Source organism: Propithecus coquereli, unplaced genomic scaffold, assembly GCF_000956105.1.
Source record: "Propithecus coquereli isolate 6110/MARCELLA unplaced genomic scaffold, Pcoq_1.0 Scaffold256, whole genome shotgun sequence".
NCBI lineage: Eukaryota > Metazoa > Chordata > Mammalia > Primates > Indriidae > Propithecus > Propithecus coquereli.
The window spans coordinates 1,217,710-1,239,364 of record NW_012148130.1 but is presented as its reverse complement, the minus strand read 5'-3'; the positions used below and the strand labels follow the sequence as shown (position 1 = coordinate 1,239,364).

The 21,655-nt window shown below is 42.5% G+C and overlaps 1 protein-coding gene across 5 annotated transcripts in view; it reads left to right on the top strand.

Annotated features, from left to right (window-relative positions):
• The window catches only part of MARK3 (MAP/microtubule affinity-regulating kinase 3), an 88,175-nt gene extending 69,025 nt beyond the window's left edge, over positions 1 to 19,150 (top strand). For 2 of the 5 annotated variants that reach the window (XM_012647088.1, XM_012647087.1), the window contains 5 exons: positions 1,775 to 1,878; positions 9,738 to 9,995; positions 14,923 to 14,949; positions 16,280 to 16,324; positions 18,615 to 19,094. In XM_012647088.1, coding sequence (XP_012502542.1) covers positions 1,775 to 1,878; positions 9,738 to 9,995; positions 14,923 to 14,949; positions 16,280 to 16,324; positions 18,615 to 18,960 — 780 coding nt within the window. In that variant the 3' untranslated portion in view covers positions 18,961 to 19,094. Of the gene's footprint in view, positions 1 to 1,774; positions 1,879 to 9,737; positions 9,996 to 14,922; positions 14,950 to 16,279; positions 16,325 to 18,614 lie in introns of all 5 variants that reach the window. The other 3 variants (XM_012647084.1, XM_012647085.1, XM_012647086.1) reach the window with 3 other exon arrangements.
• The last annotated feature ends 2,505 nt before the right edge of the window (positions 19,151 to 21,655 follow it).

Here is a 21,655-nt window from a genome sequence, read left to right as displayed (position 1 = left end):
GCCGTGGCGTCAGCCTAGCTCACAGCAACCTCAAACTCCTGGGCTCAAGTGATCCTCCTGCCTCAGCCTCCCGAGTAGCTGGGATTACAGGCATGTGCTACTACGCCCGGCTAATTTTTTCTATATATTTTTAATTGTCCGATTAATTTCTTTCTATTTTTAGTAGAGACGGGGTCTTGCTCTTGCTCAGGCTGGTCCATGTTTAACCTTTTGAGGAACAGCCAGACTGTTTTCCACAGCAAGTGCCCCATTTTTCGTTCCTTCCAGCAATATATTAAAGTCCCTATTTCTCCACATCCTTGCCAACACTTTTTTTTATGTTTTTATTTTTTATTTTCTGTAGAGATGGGGTCTTGCTCGTACTTGGGCTGGTCTCAAACTCCTGGCCTCAAGCAGTCCTCCCACCTCAGCCTCCCAAAGTGCTGGGATTATAGACGTGAGCCACCATACCTGGCCATGCCAACACATTTTTTAAAAAAAAAACAGCTGTCCTAGTGAGTGTGAAGTGGTATCTTGTGATTTTGATTTGCATTTCTTTTTTGAGACAGAGTTGTCACTCTCTTGCCCCGGCTAGAGTGCCGTGGCAGCCATGGCGTCAGCTCACAGCAACCTCAAACTCCTGGGCTCAAGTGATCCTACTGCCTCAGCCTCCCAAGTAGCTGGGACTACAGGCATGTGCCACCATCCCCGGCTAATTTTTCTATATATATTTTTAGTTGTCCAGCTGATTTCTTTCTATTTTTTTTTTTTTAGTAGAGATGGAGTCTCGCTCTTGCTCAGGCTGGTCTCGAATTCCTGAGCTCAAATGATCCGCCCGTCTTGGCCTCCCAGAATGCTAGGATTACAGGCTTGAGCCACCGCGCCTGCCCTGATTTGCATTTCTTTAATGACCAGTGATATTGAGCATGTTTTCATGTGCTTATTGGCCATTTGTATAACTTCTTTAGAGAAGCATCTCTTCTAGTTGCCTTTTTCTTTCAATGTTCTTCCACACGTTATTGCACCAGAAGCAACAGTTCTGAAGGAGACTTAATTAAAGTTATCACAGGTGTCCTAGCTCATCAGTATACCATGTTATCATTTGCGTTAACAGAGCAGATTACAGTGGTGCCTTCATTTAACACTCAAGTTGCCCATTTTTAAATTGAGTTTTCGTTTTGTGGTTGAGTTGTAAGAATTCTGTATCTATTCTGGATACTAGACCCTAATCAGATATATGATTTGCAGATATTTTCTCGTTGTGTAGATTTTCTTTTCACTTTCTTGATAATGGCCTTTGATGCACAAGTTTCTCACGTTGACGAAGTCCACTGTATTTTTTCTCTTATTGCTCATGCTTTTGGTGTCGTATCTATGAATCTGTTTTCAAATCCAACATCTTGCTGATGTTTTATATTATTAATTTTTATTATTTATATATTTATCTTATATTTATAATCCTTTTTAATTTTGAATGTATTTGCTTTTAAAAATGGTGGCTTACTCTGTAGTCTTAATTTTATTTAAGTAGTCTGTGAATTATTACTTTACTTATAATTATAAACCATTATTATAGTCACCCTACCTTAGCTGTTTTTCATGTTTTTTCCTACCAGAAGAGAGAGTAGAGGTTGCTGTCCTCACTCCCTTTTCTGATCTTTTGGTCATTGCTGTGGATATTTTAGCATAGTTTAATTTAAAGACTGAGTACTCCTATTTATGTAGATGAGTTCTTTTTTTTCTTATTGTACTATTCTTACCAAATTGTTTAAGACAAAAATGTCCTTTTTTATAGAGTAACACAGCATCTGGTGGAATGACACGGCGAAATACGTATGTTTGCAGTGAGAGAACTACAGCTGATAGACACTCAGTGATTCAAAATGGCAAAGAAAACAGGTATGAAATTTTACCTGTTTGCAAGAAAATTTGTTTTTCCCCAAGAGAAATGGAAGCATGTTATTTATTTCTCAGTTTTTTAATCAAAATTCAAATAACAACAGTAAGTATTTTCTGAAGGTAAGTTAAATTTGAGTGCTGATTTTTAGCAAGATACTAGGATTCCAAATTCTTCTTGTTGTCTAGAGCACCATCCTCCTGGCTGGCTGTGTATAATGATTAAAAGTATTGAGTCAAACCAGCAAGATTTCCTAGGGGAGGTAGCTAGTAAGTAAGCCATGGTTTCATTGTAGAACTGTGAATAGGGAGGGAAATGGAGATTATTTTGTGCACATTAATAACTTGAAGAAAGGCCGAGGGGTGGGGGAGTAGGATGAGGACCTGAGGCAAGAGCCACCCCTGGAAGACGTAGAGAACAAACTAGAGAGAGTGAGTGCTCACAGTCTCTGCCTTAGAGATACGCTTGAACATCCGAGAGAAATGGGGAGTCCAGTCTTCTGAATGTTTGTAATCTGGTTGAGGGGCAAGAATACATAGAATGAATACATAGAATGATTTAAAATACTAATAAAGTAATATGTCAATAAAGAGAGCATCATATGGGGAGACAGCTTTCTTGGGGTTATTAATAGAGTCAACAAAGTAGGATTAGGTAGGTTCAGAGACCATGAAGGTAGGGTTAGTTTGGGGGGAGAGAAAAAAGAGAAGTCAAGTTGGTAGAGAGTGGTTAAATATAGTTTATTCTGTATAGAACAAATTTCCCAGGCTGGCATGGCTTTTCCTTCTTTCCAGAAGAGTCTTGTATGAACTAAATTCAAAGATAGAAATAAAGAGAGAAAAGTCTACATGAATCCTGGAATAAAAATCTATAAAAATAAGCCTACATCGTCCTCCTAATTTGAACATTGTTTTGTCATGTCTAGCATCAAAACTGTTTCTTTATTTTCTTCTGACATTTACTTTCTGAAATTATATTGTAAGGTTTCTGTTTCCTTCATCTTAATCTTATATTTGATCTCTCTAGCCAAACGAAATGTTTGATCACTCACTAATGCGACAGCCTAAGCAAGGATTCTTCTTTCCTCCTTCCTTTCTAAAATCAAACTATTTCTCATTTCCCTATTCATAGACCACTTAATTTTGAACTGTTATGGGGAGTAAAGCTTGTTGTATAAGAATATATTTATTATTCAGTGAATTTTAGCTATATTGACATTCCAGTGTTCTCTTTTCTAACTCCTATGTGTTTTAACATTATCTTTTTCCTTATGGTTAAAAACTATTCAGAACTTAATTGAGTATAGCAGCTGGGCTAGACAGTTTACAGATAGTGATTGTATAATTATTTCTTAATAGTAGTTTATTCTCTGGTAGATTTTCTTTTATTACAGTTCTCTTCTCTATCAAATACCTTCTAGTTCAAAAATGACATAAACGATATCTGTAGAAGATTTAATTAGAAGTTTCTAACATTGTGGATTTCAGTCTACAGGACTAGAAAGCTGTTGTTTCCTGACTTTGCTTGTTTTTACAAATACTTCTAAATTGTTGAACTGCTCTATCAGGCTCCTTCTGAACTTCAGGATATGTGGCTCTGTGAGTTGCAGAGTCAGACTTTTTATAGGTGTTGAGACCACAGTCTGCTCCCTGCTCCCCATCCTCTCTCTGTGGGTCTGCACGTCATGCCTGTGCTCTTCTAATTCTCCTTTCCTAGGATTACCCGTTTCACTCTTTGAAAATAGTTTTTAAGACTTTTTAAAATTTCTTTGGAGTCATTTCCTTTCTATGTTCCGCCTGCTGCAGACACCTTCCTTATTAGGGCTGACTCCTCCAGATCCTGACCTGGGCCCCATTGCTTCTCTTACCGTAAATCATTGAAATACTTTGCTTTTGAAGGTTTTGTCTTTATCTTTTGCTAAACAGAGCCTCAGTGCCAAACTGCACAAGACAGGGCCCATAGTTGTAATAATGTCTGGATTTTCTTTTTCTTTCTATCTTACAAATGAATCGAAAGACTGTGGAAAATTAATTAGGTATGAGGGCTGAACTAGTGGTTGTATTTTTTATTTTCCCCTAAGGCACCCTGTGTGACAACTTTCTGTCCCTTAAAAATGATGCTTAAGGCCAGGCATGGTCACTCATGCCTGTAATCCTAGTATTTTAGGAGGCCAAGGTGGGAGGCTTGAAGTCAGGAGTTTGAGACTAGCCTGAGCAAGAGCAAGACCCCATCTGTACCAAAAATAGAAAAATTAGCTTGGCATGATGGCACACACCTATAGACCCAGCTACTCGGAAGGCTGAGGTGGAAGGATCACATGAGCCCAGGAGTTTGAGGTTGCAGTGAGTATGATGACACCTCTGCTCTCTAGCTGGGGCGACAGAGTGAGACCCTGTCTCATTTTAAAAAAAAAAGGAAAAGAAAAAAGATGCTGGAGTCTTCAATTAGATGTAGTTAGCCTTCTCTGCAGAAATTACTTCTTAGGCAGATTATTGCTTTCTCCTCTTCTCTCCCAGCTATGTATCTTACTCCTTTACTAATTGAAAATACTAGTGAGATACAGGATGCCCGGCCCTATGTTAATTTCTGAAACAAGCACATTAAGTTCCATTTTCAGCCTTAAATGTGTTGAACTGTTTTCTTCTATATGTGAGTGTTTATACAGAATTCCACCATGAGAATGATTATGGCTGATAAAAACTGTGAAAAGGTTTGAACCAAAGGCTCCACATACCTTAAGTGAGCCCTTAACTGCCTTCAAAATTTTACACCAAACATAGGATGATATTTTAGAGGCTTACCAAATGTAGATTTTTTGCCTCTTGCCATAGGTAATATAATTGATTTTTAATAGTTTTTTCTTTTTAAAATTCATTTTATGAATTTATTCTTACTAGTACAGTCTTTCTGTTTGCTGGGTCTATAGGTGTGTGCCATCATGCCAAGCTAATTTTTTCACACAGCTTTACTGTGTGAAAAATAATCATTGGTCTTGGGGGCAGGGAAGCATAGCTTTTAACGAGTTGTTGCTTTGGCACAAACACCTGTGAGAGTTTTCTGAGTAAGACTCGTCTTGAAACCAGGTGTGCTGAAGATCAGCCTCCTTTCTGCTGCAGTCCTGCTGACGTGACTGTTCTACTTCTGTTATCAGCTTCCAAAACATGGCCTGATTCCAGCCATGACTGACAGTTGATATAAACTAGGCTTAGGCTTCTGAAGGTTTGATGACATCTCTAATGGTATGACTCTCTCAAGATGGTGTCATGTCACAGAGAGAGTTAAACCACTGAGCACAGACCTGACAGACAGTGCTCAACAAATTTTAGCTTTCGTTCTTAATTATAGACTGCTCAGACAAGAGTGAAGAATTTTCTTAGTTTACACTAACGATACCCAATCTCTCAAGTTAATGTTGCGGAACAACCTATATGGCAGGGGCACTTTGCCCCCACTTTTTCATATGCTTTTAGATATTTGCATGAGGTTATTTAGACTATATTCGCTTAAAGACCTCCCAAAGAAGTAAAGTGACAGTGTTAGGGTAAAACACAACGGTAGATTTTCAAAGAAGTTTGAAGTATTGGATGTCACTGACAAAAGTTTAAATAGTCAAGTGACTTTATTATTTTGTCCACTTACCCACTTTCCCTGCATTAAGGCACGGAGATTGAGCAGAGAAGGACTGATGGCAGTTAGCACACGTATCTTTTGTACTACATTTTTAAGTCTGCTTTTATGCAATCACTGAGAATGCTTTTAATTGGCAACCAAAACATTTCATATCAAAATGATCTGAAATGGGATAGATGTTCTAGCAAACAAATTCAGAGTGCCTGTCCTATAGTAACTTTAACTGAATTAGAGTTTCTATAAATATAATCAGTTATAAATACAAAATAATTGGGAAGATTAATAGGAATACAACTCATGTAACTTGAATTTTAAGAAAAACATTGCTATCTCTTTAAATTAAGATTTAAATTAATACAGCTGCTGTTTTGCTAGATTGTTGTGAGCGAGACTATGAAATATAACGATCATTTTGAACACTTTTCTGGGAGAAAAATATTGTTCAAACTTTCATAACAACCAACTTGCACTTTTAGAATATGAAACCCCTCGTGATATTGGGGCTGTCTGTTGTAAATAGAATTTTTGTGAGTTTGATTGTTTAAACTTGAAATTCAGCAGATGTTACTATGTTTACTGTTTCCTGAATCAAGGTAGTAGGACTACTGTAGAAGTCAGACAAACAAATCTGTTTTGTTGCTTACTTGGTAGAACTTGTGATATAACATGAATAAAATTTTCTGAAGAAATATTTGCCTTTAAAATTAGTATTTCAAAAAATTTAATAATTCATAGTGAAAATATCGATTTACATTTCCTATTTAGAAATGTCTCTTGCTTTGTCGAGGATCAGATTTTCACTGCAGGACATCTGTCCATCCCCTCTTTGCCATGCTTATGTGCCTCGCAGGCAAGATGCAGTTGTCAGTGAGCTGCCTGGGGACAGATGGAGCAGCCTCTTGCTCTGTGGGCCGACTAAAATCCTTTCCTTCTCCAGAGTCTTCGGGACCATTTATATTCACAGGAAAGAAGCTAAACCACTCCCGCCTCCCCTTCTTCCCCTGTTTTTCTTGGTGTATCCATTGACCCGAGCTCCTTATTTGTGCAAAAAAAAAAAAATGTCAGCAGCTGGGCAGGAGGATAAATTTTGTTGACTCCAGACCTGCCCTGAAAGATAATAGATCACAAAAGACAATTGTATGTATCTGTACCTTAACATTATATGTATATTTGTATGTCTGTACACATGTACTGGGAACAATGCAACATGTCTTTAACTACTTGAATCAGGACTCTCTGTTGCAGGTGACAGAAAACCCAGTCCAAACAGGCTTAAATAAAACAGGGCATCTGTTAGGTCCTACTACTAAAAAAGTCCAGGGCTAGAGTCAAGGTCCATTCCTTAGTTCTGCTCCCTCTGTGGTAGTTCCACGGCTGAGCTCAGCACCGTCAGACCTGACCTCTTCCTGCACATGGCTTGCTCGAGCCGAAGCTTGAGGTTGTCTCCTTGATCTGTGTGTGCTGGCTCTGGGCATCTCTAAACCTGTCACTGGCCAGGGTAGCTGGGAAAAGTCTGGGGTGGAGTCAGCTTCATCTGCAGCCCAGGGACCTAGAGTTGCTTCCCCTAAAGCAAAATTTAAGTATTGCTGCCACAGGAAAAGTATGGACACTAAGTGGCAAACTAAGAAACCTGAAGGCCTTTGTTTCCAGTCCTTCTCTGACTAAATAGAGCCATTCTCTCAGGCATAGGGCAGAATTCTCAAACAAAAATGCAGGGCCAAGCAGCACTTCTTGAGCAATTTATTTTAAAGACCTATCTCCCTCATGTTCGGGCTGTCAGAATCCCAGTGGCTATTTGATTAACTAATCTGTTCTGTTGGAAGAACATATACTGAGCACCTGCTCTATCAGGCTTTCTGCTGACACTGGGGGCACGTTGACAAGATTATAGCTGTGGTTTCAGGGAGCTCCAGCAGGGAAGTGTCGCTACAATACAATGTGGCATGCATGAACTAAAACACAGCAAGAAGTGATTTAACTCTCAGTGGGAGGGTGCATCAGGGAAGACTTCATGGAGGAGATGACCTCTGGTTGAATTTTGGAGAGTGAGTAGAAAGATGCCAGCCCCTCAGGCATAGAGAATAGCTCCTGCAAGTGTTTCGTGACCTGGTGCTTTACCAAGGGACTGCATGTCATTAGGAGGGCCAGGAAGTCAAGTTTCAAGACGAATGAGAGAAGGCAAAGCCTGGAGAGATTGCAGGGGCCCAGGGATGTGTGACTTGCATGCCGGGATGAGGAGTCTGAACTTGATCCTGAAGACTCAGTGTGCTGTAGAAAGTTATGACCAGATGAGCGACAAGGTCCAGTGTATGTTTTGGGAAGTTCTCGGCAGTTGAGTGGATACACTGGAGGTGGGGTGGGGGTAGAGGCGGGAGCCCGGTGAAGATGAGGCCTGAGGCTCTGCACTGAGACCCTTGCAGTGGAAGTGGAGAGGACACGCCAGCTGGAAGGCTGTCAGGAAGCTGACACCAACAAGATGTCATGGTTGGTCTGGACATGGGAAGTGAGGGAAGGGAAGAACCTGCCGGTTTCTAGGTTTCAATCCTTTGAGAGAATTTCTGCAGAAAGACACTGGAAGAATATGATCAGAATTCTAAATCCCTGCTTCTCCTTAAAGGAAAGAAACTATACTTTGGAATTCTAAGGACATGATGACTGAGCTGGAATTCAGGAATAGTGTGGTCTTGGTGAGACTCCTGTGGGTAGTTTTGTCCAGTAGCTGTCTGTGCCAGGTGGAACTGCAGACTTCCAGCCACTCCATCACTCTTTCTCTGTCTATAAACAGTTAATTTTTTTCTCATGAGTTTTTTCTTCCTGAAAAAAGGGGCTCTGTTAACCCCTTGGGGATTTTGACTATTCTTTGTAAAGGATAAAGGACTCTTTATAAATGTCCTTTGGGTAAGAAGATTGTAAACTATATTGTTAAAACAACATAGGATACTCTGTTATGTAACAACTAGTTTCTATACCCATAACCTTATTAGTTCATTTAAAAAATGTCAGTGTGTTTTGGGAACAAGTTGAGAGCACAGTAAGCTCATGTTATGTATTCAGTTTACCACTTACACTTGAATTGAGACATCTCTTAGAATAAGCTTTATTTTAGGCGTAGCTTGGAGGACATCGTCCTTCTCACATAAATAAATATTCAAACATATAAGCTGCTATTTTCTTTTGTTTAATGTAATAAACTTTTAAAATTACTGTTTGAAAAAAAGCAGCTGCAGGTTAGCAATTGCTCCAGAATCCCCAAAACAAATTTAAGAGAGTTTTATTCTTTGAAAAACATGAGATGGTTTGGGGAGGAAGGTTTGTACATTACACAGCAGGTTGCTCTGTGGTCACTGCTCCATCAAACTGTTGTTTCTGCCTCTGCCTGAACCCAAACCCCCTCCCAGCCTGACAGAAATGTTCGCTTACGCAGCTAGCCCTGCCTCAGTTTGTACCACATCTTCTACCTGTCGGCTGAGACATCAGAAGTCGATGTCCATGTCAGCCTCTGGGCACCCCAAGATGATGTTACCTCCAATAGACAGTGAAGGAGATAACTTCAAGGCTGTGTAAGAAAATGCACATTCCTTGTGAAACTAATGTGTACCCACTGCTTCTTAATTTTGTGCTGTGGATTTTATAGTCCAAGATTTTGTTACAGTTGTCTACAAAGTGTCCTTCCTCATTGTGATTTTAGTTTGAGTACATCCTGTCTCATGGTGTTCTCGGTCCTCTGTGTGTGTCTTCATGCCTTTGCATACTACAAAGGTGTAAGAACTTCCTGCTCCTCCCCAAGTTGCTTTCAGCATGTGGAATTTTATATTCATATCGGTTTGTGTGCTTCCAAAGCTTTTTAGTTGCTGATTCTTCAAGTCTGCCTGCATATCCTTTATTTCTTTCATATTGGCACGGTTCTCTGCGTGTAAGCAATTTGAGAGGGAAGCAAAGGGAAAAAGCTTGAGTTAGCCAATCTCTGTCCTAGAATTTCCCTGCATTAACCTTGTCCTTAAAAATATATATGTACTATTCCCTTAAACTCTATGAGGCTTTGTCTCATTGTATACTATTCTTTTGGTACCCTCTCCCACTTAACTTACCTATTACTCCCAAGTTCTGTGAAATACCCCTTGGATCTGGATTGATTTCACCTGATTTTCTCCACTGTGTATGGAAGGTATATTGTGATTGTAAATTTCATACGCCATGTTTGTGAAAGTCTCTTATTTTCTAATCTCCACAGCACTATTCCTGATCAGAGAACTCCGGTTGCTTCAACACACAGTATTAGCAGTGCCACCACCCCGGATCGAGTCCGCTTCCCCAGAGGCACTGCCAGTCGTAGCACTTTCCACGGCCAGCCACGGGAGAGGCGAACTGCAACATATAACGGCCCCCCTGCCTCTCCCAGCCTGTCCCATGAAGCCACACCGTTGTCCCAGACTCGAAGCCGAGGCTCCACTAATCTTTTTAGTAAACTAACTTCAAAACTCACAAGGAGGTAAGTGTCAGGTGATGCTGGTCGTTTTGGAGTGAACACACAGAACACAAGGGGAAGTGTTTTTTCTGTTGTGTGAAGCCACTGACCAGATATCTTTTGTTCTGCCTTCAGCTCATGTTTTTCTGGTTTATATATATCTAACTTTATACATTAAAACCATTAAAATAGAAATTATAGAGCTCAGAGTCTTTTCATAACACCAAAAGTTGTCTAGCATTTGGGAGGTTTTTATTATTTTCTTTAATTACTGTTCCTTTTGGTCATACATATGCTCACTACAGTTTAGCAGAACTCCAGTTCTGGTGTAAGCAAGGGACTGGCGCCCCATAGCAATAACCAAGGAAGATAATGCGGCCGTTGTATAGCAATCCCTAGACATGAAGGAGAGGGACATTTCCTCTCTTCTCACTTCATTGTCATTAAGGAGCACTAAGTTTCTAAAAGTCCACATCTTGAAATTGTTCTCTCTCATAGTATGAGACCAGGATAACTTTCTTCAAAGGTATAATTTTAGAGATAAAACCCCTGGTTTATTCTCAAAAAATAAATATATCATCTTAGCACATCCAGGACATAAGAAAGAAAAAAATAACAATAATATCAGGTTATGTATAAAATGCTTCATGTGTCTAGTTAGGCTGTCATTTTGGGCCTTGGGAAACTACGGGTCCTTTGAGGTAATTTTCAGTTCATTTCCATGATCTAGTGTACATGTTGCAAAAGCCTAGAAATATTGGTTGCTTCCAGGGGAAAAAGAAAGGATGCCACTTTCAACCCCAACAATATCATGAAAGGCTTCTTTATCCAGGAACAAGTCCCAGAAACCCAAGAGCCCCTGCAGTTTTAGGAGTCCCCTGAAGGAATTATTTGAAATTAAGCCTGGCTGTGGATTGGTCTATATGAGGTTTCTTGCAGGTTTGCCTGGTAGGGCCTCTCTTGTCTGTCACTTGTGTCTTACAGGACAGCATAGGAGTGTTCCCAGGTCTGCGATCATCAGTGCCCCCCTCCTCTGTTTCTCTGTGATCTCCATGGTCTGTTAGCACCCTGCTCAGTATCAGCTGTTGCCATTATTTAAACTGTAAGCCACATGTCACTTTTCAGTCTCCTTAATTTCTCCAGATTAATCATCTAAAACTTAGGCGAGTCTCATTAAATAGTCTGATCTGTTTATTGTTAGGATATCAAATAGTAGATATGGGAGGATTCTGATATCCATTAGCATTAACTAGAAGTCAGACAAATCAAAAGGTTTTAGTGTTCTTGTTCTCTCCTCCGCCCCTCTACTAAGACACCCATTTCCAATTGGGCAGAACAGAATGGTCTAAAGGGCCTTGCCAGTATTGGGGCTGGGTTCATGACCAGCAAGAGAGACAGTAAGTTCAATCCAAAAAGAGTCTATTGACCCCCCACAATAAATCCTTCCTTTCAGGGTCTCCCCATGGCCTGTCCAAGGCCTCCTTGTCCTCTGGCTTCTTCCACAGGGACTGGGCTAAAGTGAAATCTGCCTCTGCTTGGGTGGTAGAAGGTAGAGCCATTTATGTGGCCGTTCACCTTCTGTCCCTGCTTAATATCAACAGGGGTTTCCCCTCTGAGCCCAAGCACAGAGGGATGTGCAGCCCTCCAGGTTGGCCTAAGTTCAGAAAGGCAGCTTCGTGTCCGTGCATTTTGTTCTGTAATGGGCTCTTTAAATAAAATCTTGCACATCGTTAAAATCCTTGAGTTTATTTAATGGTCTCCTTTATGCTCCTTTTTTGGTCTTCTTAAGACCATCGTTGATAAAAATATCAGCCACCATTGTTGGAGTGCCTTATTGTGTCCTAAAGTAGATAGATGTCTATAGATATATAGATATACTCATTTTATATACATATAAATGTGTGTTATATACACACATATATACACACAAATTTTTATGGGTATATATTTATAATATATACACACTCACTGCATCTCCACAGTACACCCTGTGGAGTAGATATTTATTCTCCATGTCATAGAAGACACTGAAGATGAGGTTCAAAGAGGTACATGTTTAAGATCCTACAGCAAAAAAGAGGCAGAGCCAAGTCTGTGATCAGAGGAGGCCCTTAAAGCCACTATACTTGTGCCCCCTTAGAAAACTCAGTGAAGGACTGGTATAGGCCTGAATCCTTTTCTCTTATTTCCTAATTACATTTATTACATGTATTTGAATTGAAATTCTTTTTTTTTTTTTTTTTGAGACAGAGTCTGACTCTGTTTCCCTGGCTAGAGTGCCGTGGCATCAGCCTAGCTCACAGCAACCTCAAACTCCTGGGCTCAAGCAATCCTCCTGCCTCTCAGCCTCCGAAGTAGCTGGGACTACAGGCACGTGCCACCACACCCAGCTAGTTTTTTCTATATATATATTTTTAGTTGTCCAGATAATTTCTTTCTATTTTTAGTAGAGACGGGGTCTCGCTCTTACTCAGGCTGGTCTCGAACTCCTGACCTTGAGCGATCCACCCGCCTCGGCCTCCCAGAGTGCTAGAATTACAGGCATGAGCCACCGCGCCCGGCCTGGAGACGGATTTCTTGATTAAAAAATTCTAGGTGGCTGGCCAGGCACAGTGGCTCATGCTTGTAATCCTAGCACTTTAGGAGGCTGAGGTGGAAGGATTGCTTGAGTCCAGGAGTTTGAGACCAGCCTGGGCAATAATGAGACCCCGTCTCTACTAAAAATAGAAATATTAGCCAGGTATGGTGGCACATGTCTGTAGTCCCAGCTACTCGGGAGGCTGAGGCAGGAGGATCACTTGAGCCCAGGAGTTTGAGATTGCAGTGAGCTATGATGGTGCCACTGTACACTCCAGCCGAGGCAACAGAGTGAGATCCTATCTCAAAAAAAAAAAAGCTAGGTGATTGTTTTATTCTACAACTTCCAAATTTCCAGGTATTTCTACCCCTCAGTTTTTGTAGATATCTTTTTTCTTGTCTTGTTAAGGCTTACAAACTGAAGCATGTCACCTCCCTTAGTCATCCTTCGGTTACAGGCAGCTCGCGCCTAAAAACAACCAGGGTCCTTGCTGCAGTGGTTGAAGCTTCTTGTCCTCCCTTAGCAATAATTGCCAGGATTAAAGTTGCAGTGCCTGAGAGACTAGGGTATTTGCACTTAGGTGCTGCAAGGGAGACAGGGCCTGGCTAGGTGAGGAGGGCTGGTGTCAGAAGACCTACACTCTGCGTGGACAGCACAGGGCTTTGGAGAGCTGTGAACCCTTTGTAGTAAGGAGCGAAACTCTCCCCTCCTGCGGCCAGACCTGGCCTGCTCAGATTCGCCCACGTGGCCTGGGCCAAAGTGCAGAGTGCAGAGGCCTCCATCCTACAGCATCCTCCTTCCTCTTCATACCTCACGGGATTCATGGCAAGAAAGGTTAAGAAAATTCATCCTATAGTATTTGACCAGTAACCATGACTTTTCCCGGGTACAAAATTAGGAAATGAAAATATATTTTAAAGATTTTTTAGTCATTTTTCAACTAAAATAATCTTTGGAATAATACCACCTTATATTTATATAGTATTTATTTATAAAATATTCTCACATGGGTGGTCCTCTTTACAGTAGATACCCTGCTGTGTACCATTTCTGATCTGATTATGAAGTGGTTGGCAGTTATTTACAATAATTAGACTTTTTTTAATTAGTTAATATCTGGAGCAATGCCAGTTATCCAAGATTAGTAAAAATCCAAGGATTTCATTAATTCAGTCATTCAGCAGATATACATCATTGCCTATTGTGTCCAGTTACAGAACTGGCCTTTACAAATAGAAGTTAACAAGCCTGTCCTGTACTTGCCCAGGGAAGCTGATCACATGATCATAAAAATCTGATCCAAGCCAGGTGCAGTAGCTCACGCCTATAATCCTAGCACTCGAGGCCGAGGTGGGAGGATCACTTGAGACCTCCGTCTCTACTAAAAATAGAAATTAGCTGGGCAACTAAAAATATAAAAAATTAGCTGGGGATGGTGATGTACGCCTGTAGTCCCAGCTACTCGGGAGGTCGAGGTAGGAGGATCGCTTGAGCCCAGGAGTTTGAGGTTGCTGTGAGCTAGGCTGACACCACGGCACTCTAGTCCAGGAAACAGAGCAAGACTGTCTCAAAAAAATTAAAAATTAAAAAAATAAAAATTTGATCCATAGTTGGAAAAATCTTTTGTCAGATCGTATTCGGCACAGCCTGTGCATCTCCTTAAATTTTTTTAGTGACCAAAGTCTCTACCCTTTCTAAATACAGTTCTTCCAGTTTATTACATAAAAATAAAATCCATACTGTTACCTTGTTACTTAATTTTTATTTATTTTGAGATCTAAAACTGGAATATCTACTTCAGTTTAAACCCAATAACCTATTTTTCTTAAAGTCATTTATATCATATCATTGTAATAAATATCCTGTTGATGTTTAAATTATCTTCCTGAAAGAAATAATGATCTTAATGGTTAAATATTTTATAATGAAAATTTTTTATGTTTATGTATAAGAAGGCAAGATGTTTGTTCATGAGATATTCTGAAAAAAATTGAGAAAGTGTTTTATCACTAGTACATTGCACATGATTTGTCATTTCTTTAACAAGACATTAAGCTTTGTCTTAAAAGTGTATCCACCTGAAGAACTTTAAATAGATTTAATTACATCTGATGTCAATATTTATTGTTGAACTTATTCTTACAAGTATAGATTTTTTAATATTTCTAATTAAAAGATTACGTGCTCATTTAATTATCTGTAATAATTTTACTTTTTCAACAAATATCACCATTTTATTGTTTATTGGCCAGAAGAAGAGCCCTGTTTAATTTGGGTTTTTTCTTTCTCTATATATAATTGATTAGATTTTCTGTTTAATTTGTGCAAGTTGTTTCTGTTAATTTTTTTTTTTTTTTACTTAATTTCTTTTAGAAACATGTCATTCAGGTTTATCAAAAGGTAGGATTTATATAAACACATTTATTTTTCAATCCTCACCCCCACATGGCCTCTGCAATTAACATAAGGTTTGGCTTTCTGGCCTTGTTTTTTTCTTAAAAACTAAACTTTCTGCCGAGAACTAAATACTTATTTCCTTGAGAGGAAACTGGAAAGAAATAGATTAACTCTGTCAGGCATTTCAAAGGGACATGCTCTTGCAGCAAAAGGCCTGTGCATGCTCTGTGCATTTTCTTCCTTTGGTAGAATTATTTAGCATCCAAATAATTCTGTCTTCATACTAATAACACTTAGCATGCTCCTATTGGAAGAATGAGACATTCAGTAATGTTAATATACAATTAATGATTAGCGACAAGCATGTCAAAGGTAAGTGGTAATTGTGTTCATCTTCATTTTTATTTCCCTGGGAATAGAATTAGTAAAAGGCTTGAAAATTACGGGGAAATTAGCAAATACTCTGATACTGGAAACAAGCATAAAATCCAAACCCACAGCCTCATTTGGTTTGGCTTTTTCAGAAATTAAGATGTGAGCAGCAGCATAGCAGAATGTTTTCGTATTTCAGGAGAGCTGAAGAGTAAATAGAATTCTGTCCAAAAGCCACTTGCCACTAACCACTGAAGAAAGCATGTCTCATTATTTTTATTTAAAGCACTGCAGTAAATGGTATTCTGATTTGATTAATATTTTTTGATGGTGACAATCAAGAGACCCAAAATTTTCCTGTCTTAGAATGCACACGTATATGAGGCAGGACATCTGCCATTAAGGGCCACTCTTGTGCCTGTGCCTCTCAAGTCACTGGAAGCCCAGGCTGCGAATTTTTATACTTATTAGACCGATGGACGGCTGCCAGGCTCTGTTAACCTGAGCTCTTTACCAGGAACTGGGGGTTGGGGGCAGGGGGGTCCTTCCTGCCGCAGATACCGTCCATGATTATTTTGTATTTTTTAACTGATCTTCCCAGTTGTCACTTTTTTCCTTAGACAGTATTATAGTTGAATGTAGACTTCAACTGAGGTCTCACTGCCTTTTCATTGGAAGCCCATTCTTCTGTGGGGAGTGGCTAAAAAGTGAGGACAGTGCCAGTGCCAGGCTGTGAAGGTGCTCAGACTGAGGAGCCCAGCGGGGGTGCAGGCCGCCCCTGTACGCGGCCGGCCGTGGGAGAGTCAGACTGAGAGGAAACACCTTAATAAGCCCTGGTGACAGAGAGGAGCTTTAGGTTTGCTCACGATGCTTGTGTTGGTATGTGGGTGGTTGTGTACTGGTATGTAAGATTTCTCTTCTCTTTCCCACTTCTCTTTGCTTCTACATTCTGTTCATTGAGGCTTCCAACTGAATATGAGAGGAACGGGAGATATGAGGGCTCAAGGTGAGGGAAATGATTTTTACTCATTTCTGAATGTTCTGCACCGTATTCCTGCTTCTGCCGCGTAGGTGCTGGGTGAGGTGGGCCCTGCTGCTGCTGGCCGAGGCGAGAAGGCTGCGCTGCACCTGGTGGCCACCTGAGGGCGTCAGTGTGCCACACAAGCCTCACTGATCCCAGCGTGGCCGGGCTTTACCTCTGTGCACCAAGTGCCCAGGGGTCAACGGCCCAGCTGGGACATGGAGCTCTGGGGGTCAGTAGCAGTGCTCATAGGATAGGCCCTCAACTCTCGCTGACTCCTTGCCTGGCTCAAGGAATAAAAGCAAAACACTTAATAAATTTTTCATATTTCAAAGTAGAAATGTTTTCTTCTAAGAATGATGATTATATAGTCAAGTGTTTTGCTTTTCAGTTTTGTATAGCTGTCATTGCATAGGATATGAGGGAGGTGTCACCGGATAGGCTTAGGACTCTGTGTCCCTGGTCCTAGGTGTCTTCTACTTGTGCCCTTTCTTACGCCAGTCCCCACCAGGCTATTTCAGGCCCACTCTAACCCATTTGCTCTCTTCCTGGGCTTTCTAAAGCACAGCTCTGGTCATACGGCTTTTCTGAACCCCTTCAGTGGCCCCCACTACATAACCAACTGGGTCCCCGTGAGGCCGTTTGTGGCATGACACAGGCCGCCTCCACAGCCCTGGCTCCTCCGCCCCATCGAGGCAGAGTTGGAGTGAGTGCCCAGCCCAGGTTAGAACAGGCTCGAACTGACCTAGTTCGTTTCCCCATCCATAATAGGGAGGTGACAGTGGGGCCTACCTGCTGATATCAAGTAGTCCTGGGCCGGGCCACCGCAAGTGCTCAGTAAACACTGTCATGGGTGACGTCACTGTGCCCCCAGTTCCAGTCAGTCTGTGCACTTATTGTGCCCCTAAACATATTTCATACTCTCCTGCATCCTTACGATCCCCTCTGCTCAACACAAACTCTCCTCCCCCGTCTGTTGTATTTTGTGAAATCCCATGGGCTCTTCATCTGTCTTCTCTGATCCCTCCCACCCCGAAGCCATTTCCTCATGGTCCCACCCTGCCTTCCACCCTCAGTCCTCCCATGTGGGCTCCCCCTCCTCTGCCGTGACCCTCCAGGCACTGCCGCATCTTTCCTGCGCTGCTGCCGTTGCCTTACTTCACAGTCTTCCTGGCCCCAAATTAGTTTGAGAGCTTTTGCTCATTTTTGTAACCTCTTTAGTATCTAACACAGCACTTTACACAGAGGAAGCTTCTAATCGATTTTGATGGGTGTAAACTAAACTGAATATTCTCCTAGCAGGTTGGTGACAGGGAGAGCCATGTGCGTAGGTAAAACCTGTGTCTCTCAGCTCTGACGAATGCGCCATAGGGTGGAGTATATTTAACATACATATAATAGTGTTGTTACTGCCCAAGAGGTTCAGCACTCACTGTCTTAATTGAAGCCTCCAGATACACACAGGAGGATGTAAATAATGATTTGCAGCGATAACGCCTGAGTGCTAAGGAATGGCGGGTGAGCTGTGGGGTTCCCTGGAGACCCAGCCCTGCACATGCCTCCAGGGCGGCAGCACCCAGGCCCAGACTCTGAGTCCACGTGGCGCAGACAGTTCAGTCCCTGCAGACAAACGAGCTGTCTTAGAACATTTCATTTTTCTATCTATTTCAGTGTAAGATGATGTCGTCTAAGATTCTGTTTAACTATGAAATTGGAAGTTTAAATCAACAAAATAGAAGGAAAAACAATGAGGTGTGTAGAGGTGACTAAGAAAATGCCCCCCCCACCACCCAATGGTGCTCAGCATCTGGTGGATGTTGAGTCCCCATCATCCCAAGAGTACCAGTCACGGTGGTCTCGGTGGAAGGAGCAGTGTGGCGGGACAGGAGGAGAGGCAGCAGGTCGTCCGCAACTCCCTCCCGAGCTGGGCCTGTGGAGCCTGAGCAGAGGTGTGGGGCTCTCTCTTGGCTTTGCCTGATTGCCAAGGATTCTGCTCCACAGTTATTTTCTTAGTTTAGTAAGTACAGGTGGCTAGTGAAGATTTTCCAGCCAGGTAGATTTTTTGGGTGTGTGGGTTATGATGGGGGGAGGGGGGTATTGAAAAGAGATGAAAATAAACTTCTTAGTAAAGGAACAGGTTACACATGTGAGTCTGCAGGAAAAATGTGGAGGTTGGTGGTTAGTCATATTGAAAAGGTGGATTATGAACTAGATGAAGTAGAAAAGATTGACTTTCCGGTGCAATTAAAAATAAACCTGCCACTGTGCGTTTCAGTCGCAACGTATCTGCTGAGCAAAAGGACGAGAACAAAGAAGCAAAACCTCGCTCCCTGCGTTTCACCTGGAGCATGAAAACCACTAGTTCCATGGATCCTGGCGACATGATGCGGGAAATCCGCAAAGTGCTGGATGCCAATAACTGTGACTACGAGCAGCGGGAGCGCTTCTTGCTCTTCTGCGTCCATGGCGACGGGCACGCGGAGAGCCTCGTGCAGTGGGAGATGGAGGTCTGCAAGCTGCCAAGACTGTCTCTGAACGGGGTCCGGTTTAAGAGGATATCAGGGACATCCATAGCCTTCAAAAACATTGCATCCAAAATTGCCAATGAGCTAAAGCTGTAACCCAGTAATTGTGGTGTAAATTGAGTAGCAATTAAAGTTTTTTCCTGAACACTGATGGAAATGTATAGAATAATATTTAGGCAATAACGTCTGCATCTTCTAAATCATGGTATTAAAGTCTGAGGACGAGAGCACGCCCAGGAGCGAGAGCTGGCCTTTTTTCTACGAGTGCACTACGTGAGAGAGGTGCGGCCCGTGCCCCGTCCTGTTTCCGTTGCCCTGAAAGTCCGCCTGTGGCCCCATCTCCAGGTGCCTCCTCCCTGGGGGGTGTAAGGGGACTGCGTGTGTGAAGTGGTGTGTGTGGAAGCATCTCCCTGCGCTGGCAGCCAGAGCCGTCACTAGTACCTCTGGGAGATCGTCTGGTGCTAGAACATTATAATTGCCAACAAGGAAAATACTGAATTACTGCTAAGAATTAACCTTAAGACTAGTTGATAATTAATACAGGTTTACAGTTCATGCCTGTGGTTTTGTGTTTGTTGTTTTGTGTTTTTTTAGTGCAAAAGGTTTAAATTTATAGTTGTGAACATTGCTTGTGTGTGTTTTTCTAAGTAGATTCACAAGATAATTAAAAATTCACTTTTTCTCAGTAAATCTTGCATTGTCTCCTAATACTGTATTTAAGACCCAGATTAAGGCAGTCACTGAAAATACGCGTGTGTGCCTCCGTCACCGAGTTGAACAAAAGCAAAGGAAGCATATGAAGGCTTGAGTCCCAACATCTATGATTACTAGCATCTTTTTTCCCCTGAAGGCAGTAAAGGGAGAAGATGGCTCTCCTGGTGACCCGAGAAGAAGGGGCATTGGGAGCGGCTGGCAGCTTAGCCCACGGGAGCTACAGTGCACCACGTGTGGAGGAGGGCCAGCCCCTGACAGTTCTGGGCTGCGGCTTCATGAAGTATGTAATTTTCCTCTCTCCTCCCTTGTGATTCAGCACATGAATCAGACTGCAGCTTTTCCCCAGCACCTACGTGGCTGTGTCAAGGGGTAGTGGACTTACCACGCAGTTTAGTGCTTCATTCTCACGGGAAAATGGTCACATTGATTGGCGTGCTGTTCCAGGTTCTGGATTTGTTGATCAGAGCACAAAAGTCTGGACAGACAACCACTGGTTCAGTCCTAGGTGTTGCTGTCTCCCATGGGCAGGGCGGTGTTCTGATTGTTTGGGACACATCCATTGTGTGGATTCTGGGTATGTTTTTAAATAAAAGGGCAACTGCATTTGCCCTTGGGTGGATATGGCGTGAGTGAGAAAGAGAAGAGCCGATGGTGACTTGATGGTTTTTGGTCTGAGCTGTAGCAAGGTGGGGATTGCTGGGGAGATGGGGAAGGTTGCTGGGGAGACATTTGAGGGCCAAAGGGGAAGATGAGGAGAGCAGACTCGGATGGGCTGAGTCTTGGTGCCTCTAGATGTCGAGTGTGCAGCTGGACAAAAAACCAAGAGCGGGGAGAGACCCCAAGGAGCCCTCAGTGGGGAGAAAGTTCTGTTGAAAGCTGTGAGGCAGAGGAGCTCAGCCTCGAGGGGAGAGTACCAGGCCCGAGCCCTGGCCACACATGGGGAGAGGCCCCGGGGAGAAGAGGCAGAGCCATCAAAGCAGCGAGAGGTGGGAGGAACGTGCCCCCAGGCCCCTCAGCAGCAACTTAGTTGGCCAGGGTCCGTGCTGTCCCTGTTGCATGCAGGCAGGCTGCCTGACCTTTGACCTCATTCCACCTTGCTGGGAATTTCAACCCTACTTTATTTTTAAAAAATAAATTAGTCTTCCCCTCCTTCCCTCTCCAAATCCAGTGCCTTTCAGAATGAAGACCTCTAACAGCTCAGTGTGTACTGCCATAGGCCAGGTGGGAACTTTTCCAGCGTTTTTGCCTGGGCCTAGCTGTTTTTTATATCCCATTAAAGCACCACGAAACCAACCGGAACGAGAGAAGTGGGTATCTCTCCACATACCTGGGAGCCTCTCAGAGGAGGTCCACATACACACTGTTCCCCCTTTGGGGTCTTTGTCGTCATCTGTTCTGCTGGGCAGAGAGCCAAGGAGGACATTCTGCCATAAAGTACTTCCTTCTCTAGGCAGGTGCTTCCGAGCTGTTCTGTGCAATCCATGACTGGGTGATTTGCTTTCTTGTGATTCCTACCCCAGAAGGACACTCATCACGCCAGGTTTCTGCACGTTGTTACCCTGTGGAAGTTTGCAGAGATGGAGCAGAGCGCTGCTAGGCAGAGCGCTGCCTCGACTTCTTATCTTTACACCTGGGACTCATTTTGAATTGTTTTCCATCTTTGCGTTCTCAAGGTCAAATTGAATACTAGAAGTTAAAGAGAAAGTAGGTCACCACATGTCCCAATGCAGTCGCTACTCTTGCTCACATAGGTGTTTTGTTTTTTTGTTTTTTTTTTGAGACAGAGTCTCACTCTGTTGCCAGGGCTAGAGTGAGTGCCGTGGCGTCAGCCTAGCTCACAGTAACCTCAAACTCCTGGGCTCAAGCGATCCTTCTGCCTCAGCCTCCCGAGTAGCTGGGACCACAGGCATGCACCACCATGCCCAGCTAATTTTTTGTTTTTTCTATATATTTTTAGTTATCCAATTAATTTCTTTCTATTTTTAGTAGAGACGGGGTCTCGCTCTTGCTCAGGCTGGTCTGGAACTCCTGAGCTCAAACAATCCGCCCGCCTTGGATTACAGGCGTGAGCCACCGC